Consider the following 18473-nt stretch of genomic DNA (forward strand, 5'->3'; position numbering starts at 1 on the left):
ACATCTAAACTGGCCAGAGCTTCTAAAATGAAAATACCTGTTGAAACCCTACAACTTGAGAGTAGAAGTCATCAGGTGCTGTGTTTCCCAAGTCTTCAGGATGTACCACTCTGTGCTAGTCTACAAACCACAGGCAAGAGGCAGCACGTGGTGATGCGCTCATGAACTTGGAGATTTCCTGCTCAGACAGACTTGACGAGGCCCCAAGCACAATGGCATCTGTGCTATGCTTAACCCTGGAATACATCAATTTTAAAAACTGGAATTAAAACTGACCTTGGGAAAATTTCACTTTACAAAATTTTAACAGTGGTGTTTTTGCATCAACCTCTCTTTGACCATAGAATCTAGAGTCTTTTAAGAAATACATGTTTTTGAACCAGCAACATGGGGAAAAAAGCTTGTTTTCCTTTTATCTTCACAGCAGCATCACGACCCCTCCAAAGGTTTATCCTTCTTGACATGACTGGCAGCACCTTTGTTTGTAGAGGTGTAGGGAGCACAAGTTAAGATGCTTCACAAACACACAGTAGTGAGTTGTATCTGTGCAATCTCCTGCCAAAAAGAAAAAAAAATCCGTAACACACGGCTCATTAGAGACCTAGTAAAAAATCATTTGAGTTTATGAAAAACCATAAATTGAGATCACAGAGTGAGGTAAAGAAATTAGCTTTGGTTAGGGCCACTGCTTTGCATTAGAATCGGAGGTGCACTGGACTCCATTGCTCGGCCAAGGGGCCTCTCACTGCTCTCCGTGGACCTCCCTGCCCGGTTGGCCCATCTGCTCCTTTCCGCGCCCAGAGCAGCAATGCTTAGCTTTTGCAGGGTCATGTAGCCTTTGGAAAACTTATGAAAGCTATGGACCTGCTCCTTAGAAAACCAAACCTATGATTAATCTTTACATATACTTTCAGGACATTTGCATACCTACACAAGCTCATCCATGGAATCTCTGTCTTGGCAGGTGAAACCACCAGGCAGAAGAGAAGTGTGTCGAGAGGCTGCCAGTGCTTGTTAAAAAGGGGAGCCCATGATGCTGGCACCCTATTAATTCAACCGTGTTTTCTCTAGAGAACACAGCTGTGCCCGCATAAAGGAGCTAATCTCCTAACGTCCCAAGCTACCACATCCATTCAGATGGGACCCTGACACGGCAGGCACCATAAGGGTCTGATGTGGCAATGGTGCCCGCAGGGGCTGGCACCACCAAGGCCCCTGGGGCAGTGGTGACACCTGAGAGGGGTACATACTATCACAGGAAGGCCCGAGACAGTGCCGCCAGGAAGCTGGTTTCTGTTTCTGCACACAGTGTCTCTCGGCCACAGGTCTGCAGCTCCTTGTGTGCACACAGTCCACCTTCCGAGACTGGAAGCCCCTGCCACAGGCTGCTGCACAAGGCCTCCACGGGCCTGCGCGCCAGCACACGTCACAGGCCCCTGACGTGCAGTTCCACCTTAGAGTGGGTCTGAAATGAAACAAAACGGAAAACAGGAGAGGCAGGGTGTCACTTCTTGCTGGGACCAAGGCTTTTACCCTATTATATATTCCTTGTACTAAAGGTTTGACAATTAGGACCCTGTTCATCGCTGATTTGTACTGTTCGTGTTTGGCTAAGCAAAGTAGTGGTACAACCGTGACCGTAATTGAAATAAGTAAATCGCTTCAGAATACAGGCAGTTTTCAAGCCATTGAGAATGACCCTACAGTCCATGGAAGTTAGCCCCAGATATAGTAGGAAGGTTCTGGAAACTGTCACAGATACATGATTGGGGAAAAGGAAGAAGACCTACCTTAGAAAAATTCAATCCAATAAACACTTACGGCTTTTTATGTGTCAGGCACAGGAGTACAAGGAAGTAGAAATGGGTAAAATACACCCCTAATGCCAAAAAAATAGTTCTAACATATATGGTGAGAATCAACAAGTGACCAATTTACCACAGTATGAGGCAGGCTGAAATCACTCCACCGAGAGAGGGCCAACAGTGAGAGCTCACACTCAAGTTCGCACGAGAAAAATCAATGGGAAGGTGTGGGAGGATTGTGCAAACGCATTCTTGCCCTGGGAAAGGCTTCCTTCCCCACTGATGGTGGATTGTAAGATGTGTTGGTCTTAGACTCTTCCATCTAAGACCAAGACATTTCCCTCTTCTAGACCATGCAGTCTAGAGCGACAGTGAGGACATACCTCACTCCCTGGAGCTGAGAGGCCCTGCTTAGATATGCTCTGATGAAGACAGCATGGCAAGCAAACCATGTGTTTCCACTGATTTCCAACGCCAAGTCAAGGCACGCATATCAAAAGATATGCTCTCCTGACAAGTTGGAACAGAACGATTTAGGCAAGGAAGGGCGTTATTTACTATAATGGCCTACAATAAGCCACTTCAAATTTGTTAGTAAGCCTTAAGTTTTTGGTTTATAAGCTCTTGAAACATTCTGAGTATGAATTTATACGTGAGCAATCTTGTCTGCTGAAAGAAGTGCTCTTGCATTTACATTTAGGCCACACCAAGACTTGTGGTCAGGAACCACCAAAGGCCATTTGGGAAGAATAGAATCTCTGTGTGACTTCCTTGCCCTTTAAAACAGAACAGAAAGTTAATGCCCTCTGATTTCTGAAGAGATACTTTGAAGGATAGAATCACCCTAATGGACCCACTTCGGGATATCTGTCCTTGTTCCCTAGGGTATGGCTTCTGGAAGACACATTCGCACTGCATGAGGATGTGCTGCCACCCCCAAAGACGAATGGAAGAGGGTCCTCACTTGAGAGGGTTCAGTAATTGTCTTAGGAATTTGGAGGTCACTGTATCAAGATACGCAAACCGGAAGCTTGGAGTAGTGGTGGCCATATTTTGCCACGTGGGCCAGAGAGATAGAAAAAAAACCTGGTTTTCAGAAAGAGCAAAGAATGAAGCAGAAACCCACAGAGCCACAGAGGTGAGAAGAGAGGGAAAAAGAAAAACCAGCTCAATGACTTTCCATGTCTTAGTTATAGTCCTGCCTGAGGTCTGACTGCATTCTCTCTTTGGATTCTATGAGACATTTTTACAATATTGTTAAAAGCCCCTCTTTATGCCATGTAAATCTATAAGGAGTGTTGAAACACCACTGGAAGTGTGATAAAATGGAAAATATTGTGATTATCTGTAACTTCTCTAAGGGAGAGTATTGCACATAGCTGGAAGTAATGCTTTGATTAGCCAGTAGGGGGAGACTCCACCAAAGGGTTTAATTAAGAAACAATACTGTCCCAGGAAACCGTTTTTAAGGTTAATGGGGTGAGGGTGGGGGCTGTCCTGTTAACTGCTTTTGTTTTCCCCAGTGAGTATGAATCCTAGGGGCCAAAAGTTGAGTCAATTTGAACAACAGAGCAGAGCCTCAGTACTCTTCAGCATCTCCCTGCACAGAGATCAGCTTTTCTACTGAAAAAGATTAAACAAATATTCAAAAAATATTCAAAGAATATATTTAAAAGGATAGCAAATTGTTGTGCACAAGTGTTGGGTCGTCTTGTCTTATTAATAAATCCCTCACTCTCTTTGCATAAAGCATTTCCAGTTAACTTTTGTTGTTTCCAGCCCAAAGGACTTTAACATAGACACCTCTGCTCCAGTGGAAGGCCAGGCTCCGTGCGAAGTCAGAAGCAACCACTGACGGGAACAGGGACCTATAGACCGACACAGAAGCTGAAGCCCAGGATAGCTCAGAGGTGGGTAATTGAGAACATGGTAAAGAAAAAAAGAAAGAAGGAAGAAAGAAAGAAATGGGGAAGGGAGGGGAGGGGACGGGAGGGGAGGAGAGGGAGGAAATGGCAAGGTTGGCCCAGCAGAGGGCATCACTTCCTCCCAACTCAGGACAGGGACACGGGAGCCAAGTGGACATAGTCGGGGCACCAGCATTATGCACACGATTGGGGCTCATGTGTTTTTCTACATGAAACATGAATGCAGAAACGGCAGCAGAAATCAAAGCGACCCTGTTTCTACTGGCTTTTCTCAGTTTCTCATTTCTATTCAGTCTGACTCCACCCCGGCCTCAAATAGCTCCTTTCACCATCCATCAGATGGAGCTGCTAATTCTGAGGGCCGTGGGTCACAAGCCTGGCTGGTTATCGGAAGTGGGCAGAAGTGGGTGGCTTTAAAGAGATGCAGGTTGCCAGGTAACCTCCCAAAGGTTCTGATTCGTTAAGTCTGAGGTGAGGCCCAAGAATCTCTATTTTACAGAAATTTCCAGGCAATTCTGACTCTTGGCTGAAGTTAGGAATCACCACTTTGGGAAGCAAACTTTGTGTGTCCTCAGCATTTTCTCAGGTCCCCATGTTGTCGTCTCGCCATAAAGTCTGGGCTCGCTGGACCCTGACAACTCCCCTGCCCAACTTTGCCATGGAGGCCACACCTCCTGAGCTCTTCCCAGGGAAATAAAGGCCCAGCAACAGCCTGCCCACCACTGATCCTCCACCCACAGCCACTAATGGCTGGAGCCTTTGAGACACCCTCTAACATTTACCCAGGCCCCACTGTGGCAACTGCTCCCTATTCACACCTCACCTACTGCAGGACCCCACAGCCGGCACACTGATTCAGCAGAAGAGGTCCGGGGGGAAAACAGAGTTCAAACACCGCAAAAGAAACCCTCGACAGCTCTCACTCTAACCAACTCAGACTACCAGATATTTGAAGAAAAATTACAGTATGAAAGAAAAGCATCAGCTTATAAAAACAGAACATTCGACCCTGGAGGAAACAGAAATAAAAGAGAAAATGAATGGTAACTTGAGTCCTCCCCTTCCCCTAGCTTTAGAAATTTTTCTCCTATTATTTTTAAGAAATTTCCTCCCTTTTATTTCACTCCCATATCTCATTGCCTAAAACCCCATTTAATCAGATTTTGAACCCCTTGATAGATCCTTCCATGCCTTTTATCTTCTCTATTATATTTTCTGCCTCTTATTTTTGCTGCTTTTGCTTGGAGAGTGCATGGCCCATCCACGGAACTGAAAGAAGGACAATGTGGCTGGAGCATGAAGAGTGAGAGAGTGTGAGGTCTTGCATGAGACCTCAAAGGGAAGGAGGACTTGAAGCACGTGGCATTTTACAAAACACATTAAGGACTTTGGTCAAGCTTCTTCCTAAGAGCAAGTAAAACCTCTAAAGTGATTTCAGTCTAGCAGAGAGGTGGGTTGTGGGGAGGGTATAATCAGATTTGCGTTTGGGAAAACACACCCCACCTGCAGTGTGGAGGCAGGTTGGAAAGGAGCAAGATGGGTGCAGAGGAAGCAGGTTGGGTGGCTGTGGCACTGGACCAGGTGAGAGATGACGGCAGCTTGGCCAAAGGTCATGGTGGCAGAAATGGGAAAAAGTAGATGGGTTCAGGAAAAAAATATAAGAAGTCAAAAAGCACATAAAAAGTAATCAGAAACGTACAAATTATAATGAGATATAATTTTTCATCATCAGATTGGCAAAATTTTGAAAAGACCTATATAATGTTGATGAAAAGGGGCAACTCACACAGATTGCTGATATCGACATTTTGATGGTAATTTGGTAGTATCAAAAGGAGCATGCCTACCAATTCAATTCCACATCTAAAATCTACCCCATAAAAATATTACCCTTTGTGCAAAAGATATATGTTCCAGGATGTTTAGTGCAGTATTTGTCTGCAATAGCAAAAAAACTGAAACAATAAAATGTCCATGAGCAACAGAATAATGGAATATTAAGTACAACAATTAGAAAGAATAAAGTTAATCTTTACCACATGGGAATAGTCTGTAATATATTCTTTTTTGTTGTTGTTTTTCTTGCAGATCTTTTAATATGTATTTATATACATGGATTTAAATGTATGCAATTTTTTTCTAAATGTATAAAAATCAAACATTTTTTTTTGACAAGCTTCTGGTTTTTGTATTTATTTATTTATTTTAAAGCATTAAGGGGGTACAAATATTTTTGTTACATGGATAACTTGTATAATCCTTAAGTCAGGGTTTTTGGTGTGCCCATCACAAGAATAGTGTTCATTGCACACAATAGGTAAGTTTTTACCCCTTGCCCCCTCCCACTCTCCCCACTTTCTGGTTTCCAATGTCCTTTGTATCTCTTTGTGTCTGTGTGTACTCACCATTTAGCTCCCACCTATTAGTGAGAACATATGGTGTTTGGTTTGCCATTCTTGAGCTACTTCACTTAGGATAATGGTCTCCAGTTCTATCCAAGTTACTGCAAATGACACTATTTCATTCCATTGTATGGCTTAGTAGTACTCCATGATGTATATATACCACATTTTCTTTATCCACTCATGAATTAATGGGTAGTTAGGTTGATTCTACATCCTTGCAACTGGGAATTGTGCTGTGATAAACATTCAGGTGCAGGCATCTTTTTAAAAAATGACTTCTTTTCTTTTGGGTAGCTACCCAGCAGTGGGATTGCTGAATCGAATGGTAGGTTTACATTTATTTCTTTGAGGAATCCCCATACTGTATTCCTTAGAGGTTGTACTAATTTGCTGTCCCACCAACAGCATATAAGTGGTTCTTTCTCTCTGCATCCATGCCAGCATCTATTGTTTTTTGACTAAATAATGGCCATTCTGATAGGGATAATTTGTACTCTCATTGTAATTTAATTTGCATTTCCCTGATAATTAGTGATGTTGAGAATTTTTTCATATTTTTTTTGCCACTTGTCTATCTTCTTTTGAAAAACTTCTGTTCATGTCTTTTGCCTATTTTTTGATTTGTTTTCTTTTTGCTGATTTGTTTGAGTTCTTTGTAGATTCTGGATGTTAGTCCCTGGTCAGATGTATAGTTTGTGACTATTTTCTACCATTCTGTAGGTTGTCTATTCACTCTGTTGATTATTTCCTTTCCTGTGCAGAAGTTTTTTATTTAATTAAATCCCATTTATTTATGTTTTTGCTGTATTTGCCTTTGGGGTCTTAGTCATAAATTCTTTGCCTAGGCCAATGTCTAGAAGAGTTTTTTCTATGTTTTCTTCTAGAATTTTTGTGGTTTCATACCTTACATTTAAGTCTTTTATCCATCTTGAACTAGTTTTTGTAAATGGTGAGAGGGGTCCTGTTTCATTCTTCTGCATGTGGCTATATAGTTTTCCCAGCATCATTTATTGGCTAAGGCTTCCTTTTCCCAGTGTATGTTGTTGTCTGCTTTATCAAAGATCAGCTGCTTGTAGCAATATGGTTTTATTTCTGGGTTCTCTATTATGTTCCATTAGTCTATGTCTCTACTTTTATACCAGTACCATGCTGTTCTGGTTACTGTAGCCTTGTAGTATAATCTGAAGTCAGAAAATGTGATGCCTCTAGATTTGTTATTTTTGCTTAAGATTGTTTTGGCTATTTGGGCTTTTTTGTTGTTGTTCCAAATGAAGCTTAGGATTATTTTTTCTAGATCTATGAAATATAATGCTGGTATTTTGATGGGGATTGAGTTGAATCTGTAAATCACTTTGGCCAGCATGAACATTTTAATGATGTTGATTCTGCCAATCCATGAGCAATGGATGTTTTCCCATTTGTTTGTGTCATCTATGATTTCTTTCATCAGTGTTTTATAGTTCTCCTTGTAGAGATCTTCCATCTCTTCAATTAAGTATGTTCCTAGGCATTTTATTTTCTTTGTAGCTATTGTGAATGGTATTGAGTCCTTGATTTGACTCTCAGCCTGACTGTTATTAGTATATAGAAATGCTACTGATTTGTGCACATTGATATCATAACCTGAGACTTCGCTTAACTTATTTATCAATTCTAGGAGTCTTTTGGTGGAATACTTAGGGTTTTCTAGATATAAGATCATATATTGTCAGCAAACAGGGATAGTTTGACCTCTCATTTCCCGATTTGGATACCCTTTATTTCTTTCTCTTGCCTAATTGCTCTGGCTAGGACTTCCAATACTATGTTGAATTGAAGTGGTGACAGTGGGCACTTTTGTCTTGTTCCAGTTCTTAGGAAGAATGCTTTCAATGTTCCCCCATTCAGTATGATGTTGGCTGTGGGTTTGGCATATATGGCTTTTATAATTTTGAGATACGTTCCTTCTATGCCTAGTTTGTTGAGGGTTTTTATCATGAAAGGGTGCTGATTTTATCAAATGCTTTTTCTACATCTGTTGAGATGATTGTATCGTCTTTGTTTTTGCTTCTATTTATGTCATGAGTCTATAATATTATATATTCATAAGCAGAAAAAGCAAGTTACATAAAAATAAGTATACATTCAAAAAGTTTGATACACAAATATGTATGTATTTGTATTGTACATACATCTTTGTGAGTGCAAAGTAAAACATCTGGAATGATGCATACCAATCTGTGTGTGGTCTCTATCTCCTCAGCAAAATAGGAAACTAGGTTGTCTGTTGAGAATGAGAGCAGCTGTTCCGAATATTTTCCATTTGCGGAAAATGGTTCTGGCTTGAAATTGTGTTGTGGGGAATAGGAGATGCAGCTGACTTTACATTGCCAAACCTTACTGAAGGCTCAGAATGGTAACTAAGCCAATTGTCAAGGTCATTCCATTTTATCCAACAAGACTCAGTATGTAGAGAAGGAAGAAATAGCTAGCAATTAAGCACCTTCCATGACCGAGGCTGCTTAGGTGCTTCACACTAAGCCAAATAATTAAAACTTTCCAACTATAAGTTCACATTGATAATAATACCCCATTTTGCACATTAGGCAGTTAGGTAGTCCAAGGTCATACAATAAGAGAGTGATAGAACTCCAAAGCTCTGACTAGTGTACCTTCCAGGCTCTCTCGCCACTTTCTGCTGGTGAGGGTGCTACTTTCTGGGATGGCGGAGCTGCCAGATGGAAGGTGTTTGGATCTCTGGATGACCTCATGAACAAAGTTTTTCTAGCCCTAAACCATCTATCAGCTCAGACTTTTATACAAGAGAAAAGCAACCAAGTGGGCTTCATCAATGATGCAGGGATGGTTCAACATATGCAAATCTATAAATGTAATTCACCACATAAATAGAAGTAAAAACAAAGACCATATGATTCTCTCAAGAGATGCAGAAAATGCATTCGACAAAATTCAGCACCCTTTTATGATAAGAATGTTTAACAAAATAGGCATAGGTGGGACTTACCTAAAAATGATAAAAGCCATATATGACAAACCCACAGCCAACATCATAATGGACAGGGAAAAACTGAAAGCATTCCCACTTAGAACTGGAACCAGATAAGGTTGCTCTCTATCACCACTTATATTTAGCATAGTGCTGGAAGTCCTAGCCAGAGCAATCAGAAAAGGGAAGGAAATCAAGGGCATCCAAATGGGGCCAGAAGAGGTCAAACTCTTGCTCTTTGCTGACATTATGATCTTATATCTAGAAAACCCCAAAGATTGTGCCAAGAGACTCCTGGAATTTATAAATGAATTCAGTAAAGTCTCAGGTTACAAAATCAATGTACACAAATCAGTAGCATTCCTATATGCCAACAACACTCAAACTGAGAACCAAATCAAAGACTCAATATCCTTCACAATAGCAACAAAGAAAGTAAAATACCTAGGAATATATTTAACTAAGGAGGTGAAAGACCTCTGCAGGGAGAACCATGAAACACTGAGGCAGGAAATACCAGAGTACATAAACAGGTAGAAAACCATACCATGCCCCTGGGTCAGAAGAATCAACATTATTAAAATGTCTATACTACCCAAGTGATCTACAGAGTCAACACAATCCCTATTAAAATACCAACATCATTTTTCACAGATCTGGAAAAAAAAATTTATGCTTCGTATGGAACCAGAGAAGACCCTGGATAGCGAAAGCAATCTTAAGCAAAAAGAACAAATTGGGAGGCATCAATTTGCCAGACTTTGAGCTATACTACAAGGCTATAGTAACTAAAACAGCATGTTACTGGCAGAAGAACAGAGACATAGACCAATGGAACAGAACTGAGAACCCACATATAAAACCATCCTCATATAGCTATCTGATCTTTGACAAAGCAGACAAAAACATACACTGGGGAAAAGAATCCTCATTCAATAAATGGTGCTGGGAAAATTGGATAGCCCCATGTAGAAGACTGAAACTGCACCTCTCACCTCTCACAAAAATCAACTCACAAGGGATAACAGACTTAAACCTTAAAGCATGAAAGTATAAGAATTCTAGAAGAAAATGTTGGAAAAACTCTTAAAGACATCGGCCTAGGGAAAGAATTTATGAAGGAGACCCCAAAGGCAATCATAGCAGCAACAAAAATAAATAAATGGGACCTGATCAAATTAAAAAGCTTTTGCACAGCCAAGGAAATCATCATGAGAGCAAACAGACAACCTACAGAATGCGAGAAAATATTCACATGCTACACATCCAATAAAGGACTGATAACTGGAATCTATATAGAACTCAGGAAAATCAAGAGGAAAATATCAAACAACTCCATTAAAAACTGGGCAAAGGACATGAACAGAAACTTTTCAAAAGAAGATAGAATAATGGCCAACAAACATATGAAAAAATTCTCAACATCTCTAATTATCAGGGAAATGCAAATCAAAACCACAAAGAGATATCACTTACCTCCAGTGAGAATGGCTTGTATCAAAAAGTCCCAAAACAACAAATGCTGACATGGTTGTGGAGAGATGGAACACTCATATATTGCTGGTGGGACTCAAACTAGTACAACCTCTATGGAAAGTAATATGGAGATACCTCAAAGAGTTAAAACTAGAACTATCATTTTATCCAGCAATCCCATTACTGGCTATCTACCCAAAGGAAAAAAAGACAGTCTATAAAAAGGACATCTGCATTCAAATGTTTATAGAAGCACAATTCACAATTGGAAAGATGTGGAAACAACCCAAGTGCCCATCAGTACATGATTGGATTAATAGAATGTGGTGTATGTATACCATGGAGTATTACTCAGCCACAAAAAGCAATGGTGATCTAGCTAGCACCTCTTGTATTATCCTGGATAGAGCTGGAGCCCATTCTACTAAGTGAAGTATCACAAGAATGGAAAAACAAGCACTGCATGTACTCACCATCAAATTGGTATTAACTGATCAACACTTATGTGCCCATATAATAATAACATTCATCGGGTTTTGGGCAGGTGGGAGGCAGGAGGAGGGGATGAGTATATTCACACCTAATGGGTGTGGTATTCACTGTCAGGGGATGGACATGCTTGAAGCTCTGACTTGGGTGGGGCAAAGGCAACATATGTAACCAAAACATTTGTACCCCCATACTATGGTGAAATAAAAAAAAAAAGAGTAGAGGAAGGGAGACCATTTAGAAGGCCATTGTAGTCAACCAGGTGAGAGATATTGGTGGCCTCAACTGCCCTGGTATAGATGCCAGGTATAGTCATGGGCCACACAATGACATTCAGTCAATGCCAAACTGCACAGATGGTGGTCGTCCCAGAAGATTATAATGGAACTGAAAAATTCCTATCACCTAGTGATGCCATAGCCATTGGAAGATGACATGCTCACATGTTTGTGGTGATGCCGGTGTAAACAAACCTACTGTGCTGCCAGTGAGATAAAAGAATAGCACATACTATTATGTACGGTACATAATACTTGACAATATATGACTGTGTTACTGGCTTATGTATTTATTATACATTTTATCATTATTTTAGAGAGTACTCATTCTGCTTATTTAAAAAAAAGTTAACTGTAAAACAGCCTCAGACAGGTCCTTCAGGAGGTATTTGAGAAGAAGACATTGTTATCACAGGAGAAGACAGTTCCTTGCATGTTATTGCCCCTGAAGAGCTCCCACTGGGACAAGATGTGGAGGTGAATGACAGTGACATTGATGGGCCTGACCCTGTGTAGGCCTAGGCTAATGTGTGTATTTGTGTCTTAGTTTTTAACAAAAAATGTTAAAAGTAAAAAATAAATAATTGTAAAAATAGAAAAAAACTTATAGAATAAGGATTTAAAAATATTTTTGTATAGCTCCACAGGTATTTGTTTTAAGCTAAGTGTTATTACAAAAGAGTCAAAACATTAAAAAAAAGTTGATAAATTTTAAAGTTGATAAATTTTAAAAGTTAAAAAAAAAGAGAAAAGCAAATTCCATTCTTATTCAAGCCCCACAAAAAGATAAAAGTTTATTTTATTTGCTAAACCACTGTGCCAATATCCTAATCAAAATGGTTTCTAAATACAGGAATAAAGCAGTTCATTGAAAAGATTAGGAAGATTTAATCTGTAAACCTAAATGAAATATTACTGGGCTTGATGAACTTTGTATATAGAGGAAGAAATATCTGTCTATTTTCAGTGCTACCCTTTTTCCCTTTTAGGGTGGTTTCTCTTTGTTTAACAGCCAAATAATTTGTAATTTTAAATAATACATATTAACTAGTAATTCAGTACAATACATACTACTGAGGATCGCACCAAAGAAATCATAATTTTTTTTTTTTTTTTTTTTTTTTGAGACAGGGTCACTCTGTCTTGCCGAGCTAGAGTGCAGTGGCCTGATCATGGCTCACTGCAACCCTCAAACTCCTGGGCTCAAGTGATCCGCCTCAGCCTCCCAAGTAGTTGGGACTACAGATGTGCTCCACCATGCCCAGCTAATTTCATAATTTAACAGGAAACTGTCAATAATGAGAGGTGGTAGACACGAGAAATAAGTCCATTTTCAGGCAGTTATAGTCAGGACTGGGGCAGGAGAGATGTGTGCTGCCCTAGGGTGGGCCCAGTACCTCTTTCCGTCATCACAATTAGAGTCAGAGCTGTTGTGGTGCTGACAAGCTGTGTGACGCTGCTGCATCCTCACAGCGTGACCCATGCAACGTCCAGGACACTGGAACAAAAGCACAACACAGTGTAAACCTGTGAGCTCCTGCATGCTAGGTACCCTAAGATCACGTACAGAGGCGGGATAGCCAAAGGCCAGTTACAAGGGGACCACCTGTTGGAGGATCAGAGTGCAGCTCTGTGGACCAGACACCCCTCCTTCAGAGCCAGGAAGATGCCTAAGCTTCCCCTCCCTTCCTTTCCACCCCTGAAACTTAGACCACCTTTGGGGAGAGGGAAAGGGACTGGGCAAATCTTGAATCAACTGGGTTTAAGTCCGGAAAGGACTGCACTTAAAACCGTAACTAACTGCCAAATTTGGGTTTTCCTGTTGTGAGCAAAAATGAAGGCTTGTATGTTAAGGTAAGTTTAACGACAGGGAAACAAATAAAAATCTTTGACGTGCAGTCCTTAAGTTTTTACTATTCATAATAATGTCTATTGATTTTTCCTTATAATTTATTTTATACTTGAAAAAGTCTTTCCCATCATGATAGTTCTATTTGTGTTTAATTGCTTGTATATTTAGCTCTTTAATTGAGTCATAATTTATTTTGGTGTATAATCTGAATTAGGGCTCTGATGTTACTTATTTTTCTTTTATTAGTTAGAAGCTTTATTGAGTTATAATTCACAAACCATACAATTCACTATTTAATGTATACAATTTAATGGTGTCTTTAAAGTTGTATGATCTTTACCACAATCAATTCTAGAGCATTATAATCATGCCCAAAAGAAACCCCCTGCCTTTAGCAGTCACTCCTAATTCCTCCTATCACATCTCCCAACAGGCCTAGGCGACCACTAATCTACTTTTGTCTCTGCAGATTCACCCATTCTAGACATTGCGGATAAATAGTATCACCCTGTATGTGGTCCTTTGTGTCCATCGTCCTTCACTTACTATGGCGTCATCAAGATTTAGTGATGTTGTAGTGTGTAGAGTACTGCACTCCTCTACGTGGCCAAACAATATTCCACAGTGCAAACATGCCACAGTTTATCTCCTCATCAGTTGCTTCCTCTTTTTGGTTATTAGGGGTTATTATTATTTGTGTTGTTTCCACTTTTTAGTTATTATGAATAACTCTGCTATGAACATTCATGTACGCATTTTTATGTGGACGTATATTTTCATTTCTCCTGAATACAGACCTAGGTCCTACAGTAGCTCCATGTCTAACAATCTGAGGAACTGTCAGAATGTTTTCCGAAAAGGCTGCACCATTCTATTCATACGTTTCCACCAGCCGTGTAGGAAGATTTTAGTTTCTCCGCATCTTCCCTAGCATGTGTTACTGTCTCTTTTTTGGACTAATACCATCCTAGTAGGTGTAAAGTGGTATCTCACTGTGGTTTTGATTTGTGTTTCCCTGATGACTAATGGCAAGTATCTTTGCATGTGCCCCTTGGTCATTTGTATATCTTTAACCGAGGATTGTCTATTCATATCATTTGTGGATATTTTAATTGGGTTGTTTGTGTTTTTATTATTGAGTTGTAAGTGTTCTTTATATATTAAGTTCCTTTTTAATGTATAATTTTTAAGTTTTTTGCCATTCTGTGTATTGTCTGTTTCCCTCTTGATGGTAGCGCAAATATTTCTAACTTTGATTTAGTCTAATTTACCTATTATGGTTGTTCTTGCTTATGCTTTTGGTGTTATATGTAAGAAATCATTTCCTAATCTAAACCATGAATATTAATGCCTATGTTTTCTTCCAACAGTTTTATAGTGTTAGCTCCTAAATTTAGGTCTTTGATCCATTTTAATTTTTTGTATATGGAGCAAAGCAGTGGGTCCAATTTCATTTTTTTGTATGTGAATATCTAGTTGTCCTACACCATTTGTTAAAAAGACTACTCTTTCCTCATTGAATGGTCTTGTCAGCCTTACAGAAAATCAACTGACATAGATAGAGGGGTTTATTTCTGGACTTGATTTTTCTATTTCACTGATCTATATGTCTATCTCATGCCAGCACCATACTGTCTTGACTACTGGTAGCTTTTTAGTAAGTTTGGAAATCAGGTAGTCTGAGTCTTCCAACTTTGTTCTTTTTCAGGATTGCTTGGGTTATTCTCAGTCCCTTCTATTTTCATGTGAATTTTAGGATCAGTGTGTCAATTTCTACAAAGAAACCACGAGATTTTGATAGGGATTGCATTCAATCTGTATATAAATTTGGGGAGTATTGTGTAATTAGCAATAATGTCTTATATCTTTCCATTTATTTAGATCTTCTTTAATTTCTTTTCTTTTCTTTTTTTTTTTTTTTGAGACAGAGTCTTGCTTTGTTGCCCAGGCTAGAGTGAGTGCCGTGGCATCAGCCTAGCCCACAGCAACCTCAAACTCTTGGGCTTAAAGGATCCTACTGCCTCAGCCTCCCAAATAGCTAGGACTACAGGCATGCGCCACCATGCCCGGCTAATTTTTTCTATATATATATTTTAGTTGGCCAGATAATTTCTTTCTATTTTTAGTAGAGACAGGGTCTCGTTCTTGCTCAGGCTGGTCTCGAACTCCTGAGCTCAAACAATCCACCCGCCTCGGCCTCCCAAAGTGCTAGGATTACAGGCATGAGCCACCGCGCCCAGCCTTCTTTAATTTCTTTAAAAACTATTTTGTAATTTTATAGCCTTTGTTATTATTTTTTGAGACAGGGTCTTGCTATGTTTCCCAGGCTGGTCTTGAACTCCCAGGCTCAAGCAATCTTCCCACCTCAGCCTCCCGAGTAGCTAGGACTACAGGCATGCATCATCATTTTTGGCAATATCCTCTATTTTTTAAAGCCTTTTTTCTCTTCTGATTAACTGCCTTTGAACTTTATTTTATTTTATTTTATTTTTATTTTTATTTATTTATTTATTTATTTTTTTTGAGACAGAGTCTCGCTCTGTTGCCCGGGCTAGAGTGAGTGCCGTGGCGTCAGCCTAGCTCACAGCAACCTCAAACTCCTGGGCTTAAGCGATCCTACTGCCTCAGCCTCCCGAGTAGCTGGGACTACAGGCATGCGCCACCATGCCCGGCTAATTTTTTGTATATATATTTTAGTTGTCCATATAATTTCTTTCTATTTTTAGTAGAGACGGGGTCTCGCTCTTGCTCAGGCTGGTCTCGAACTCCTGACCTCAAGCGATCCACCCGCCTCGGCCTCCCAGAGTGCTAGGATTACAGGCGTGAGCCACCGCGCCCGGCCTTGCCTTTGAACTTTAAACCCATTTAACATGGGTCTGTTTCTGTGCACTAATTATACTCCTAACCTATGTCTATTCCTACACTAAGGTTGCACTATTTTGCTCACAACAGTTTTGTATCATGCTTTGACATAGGATGAGGAAAGTCTCTCTACACCTCCAAGAATTTGTTTTTCTAAAAATTTCTTGTCTTTATTAACATATTGTTTCCCATATGAATGTCAGAATGATCTTGCATTCCACAGAAAAGCTCTACTCTGATTTTAACTGGAATTGCATTACATGCATGAATTCATTTAAGGGAATGGACATCTTTATAGTACTGATATTTTCCATTCAGGAATATAATAGGTCTTTTATTTATTCAACTTTTGCTTTATGTGCTTCAATAAGGTGTTATATTTTTCTTTATGGCTTCCTATACATTAAAAACAATTTTTTCCTAAGTATTTTTATTATAATGTTATTAAAGGTAGCATTTGGGATATGGGTTCTGAGACTTCTGTGTGGATATCACCAATGTTCTTGTCCTTTTCCTGAAGGCTGTCCCTCCTATTCCTACTACCCTAAACTGTTCTACCTTAGAGCTTCTATTATTGCCCCACTATATTCAAAGGACCCAAACTTGGTTCACTTTTGGACTGGAAGACAGAGACACTACAATTTCCAAATGTAAACTTTGAGATCAAAGACATACCATTCATTTTAAAGTCCAATCAGACTCCCCACCCCCACCCCCAAAAGGAAAGTTTATTAGAAACAAGGTGATGATTATAGATAGTACTGTCTGCAGACCAGATCTGTTAGCTTTACCTGGCTCCCTGGTTCCCCTTGCACACATGGATGAACAGAACATGGTTTTCTTCCCAGAGGCCTGTCTTTAGGGGCACATGCTCTTGGAGACACCACCTGCACAGTCCCATTGGCTTTTGTCCTCTTGCACGTCACTTGCCGACTGTGGAATCCTTCACCGCAAGACACAGAGCACTCTGACCACAGACCTGTGAACCACCTAGGAACAAAAACTACAGGTTCTTAGTAAGGACTGGAATGCCAGACCTTACAGGAAGTCTTGTCAAAAGAAAAAGTTGATTCTAACACCATGGCTGTTTCGAGCTGTCACATGTCGTTACGGGAACGCGGGGCAGCCTAACTCCCAGCCTTACTCTCAGATTGTTTTTACCCAGGGGAGCGACAGAGTCACCATGTAGGGATGAACAACATGGGAGTGGGGCGGAGCCGTCTGGCAGTTTATGAAGAGTCATTACTTATGTGGCCCTAGAGGGTACAGCTGGGGCAAAATTAGGTGGAAATTTCAAAAAGGCAGATCTCAAATTCATTGATACCAAAGGGAAGAAAATAGTTCTCAAGCGTCTACGTGCTGCTTGCTTTGCAAGACACTTACATGTTATCTTATGTAATTCTCATGTTATTTACATTCTTGTAGGGAAGAAACTGACATCCAGTGAATTAAATAGCTTGGCTATGGTCAGATGACAAACCTGCCAACAAAGCTGGGATTGGCCTATAGATTTATCTGACCCTACGGTTCATGCTTTAATGATTATAGGAGGCTGAATTTGGAGCTAGATACCTTTGAGGTATTGAGTGCTTTGTGACTGAAGATGTTTGAGCTGCTGCTGGGATACTAACCTGAGGTCCACCGTTATCCATGGGGCACCTTGTACTTGGATGATAAAAGAATTACTTCTTCATTGTCACTAAGATCTAACTGAAGTTTAGCGTTTCCTTCATTATAAAAACATAGGGCCATACACTATAGTGGTATTAGTAATACCTGTGATTTTGTTACCAATAGAAATCACAGGTGTGTTTTACACATCACAGTACAATTGTGGCAGGTATCCCAAAATATTTATATCCATTTACCATTTCAGAATTAAAGTACAACTATACCTTGTTATTCAGCATGTTGAGAAGCAAATCTATTACTGTATAACACATTTTAAAGTATTTCAATATGATTGGTTTCTTTTGTACCTAAATGTATTTTATTTTATATATTTAAAAATCTTGTTCTGAGAAGGGTATTCAAAGGCTTCTCCAGACTACTAGAGGGGACCATGGCACAGACATGTTAAGGACCCTTGGCGTAGAGGAATCTGGGATCAGATGATCTCCGTGGTCTCTGCTACGTATGAACGTGAACGACTCTGCTTGTTCTAGGGGTGTGCAAAGGTTTGCAAGTACTTCAGACACAAGTCTGCTGGTAAATTTCCCAACGTGGATTCTCTTCACTTTGTGAAAATCAAGAATTGACATAAAGCCGCTTCCTTGTATTTTGTTGAACCCCTGGTTATTATCACATATACTTGCTGCTTTCCGAGATTTAATCCTGAGCACGAGATCTTCCTTTTAAGAATGATAATGGGTACTGGAAGACTTGTCATTAGGGT

The 18473-nt window shown here is 40.0% G+C and overlaps 1 protein-coding gene across 1 annotated transcript in view; it reads right to left on the minus strand.

Moving 5' to 3' along the window:
• Nucleotides 1–397: 397 nt before the first annotated feature.
• Nucleotides 398–18473, minus strand: part of ADAMTSL3 (ADAMTS like 3) — a 277061-nt gene continuing 258985 nt past the window's right edge. The window contains exons 26-29 of the mRNA XM_069465643.1: nt 16870–17068; nt 12762–12862; nt 1251–1465; nt 398–555 (exon numbers count right to left, since the gene is read on the minus strand). Of these exons, the coding sequence (XP_069321744.1) occupies nt 449–555; nt 1251–1465; nt 12762–12862; nt 16870–17068 (622 nt within the window). The 3' untranslated portion in view covers nt 398–448. The remainder of the gene's footprint in view (nt 556–1250; nt 1466–12761; nt 12863–16869; nt 17069–18473) is intronic.

This window comes from Eulemur rufifrons, chromosome 3 (assembly GCF_041146395.1).
Source record: "Eulemur rufifrons isolate Redbay chromosome 3, OSU_ERuf_1, whole genome shotgun sequence".
Taxonomy (NCBI): domain Eukaryota; kingdom Metazoa; phylum Chordata; class Mammalia; order Primates; family Lemuridae; genus Eulemur; species Eulemur rufifrons.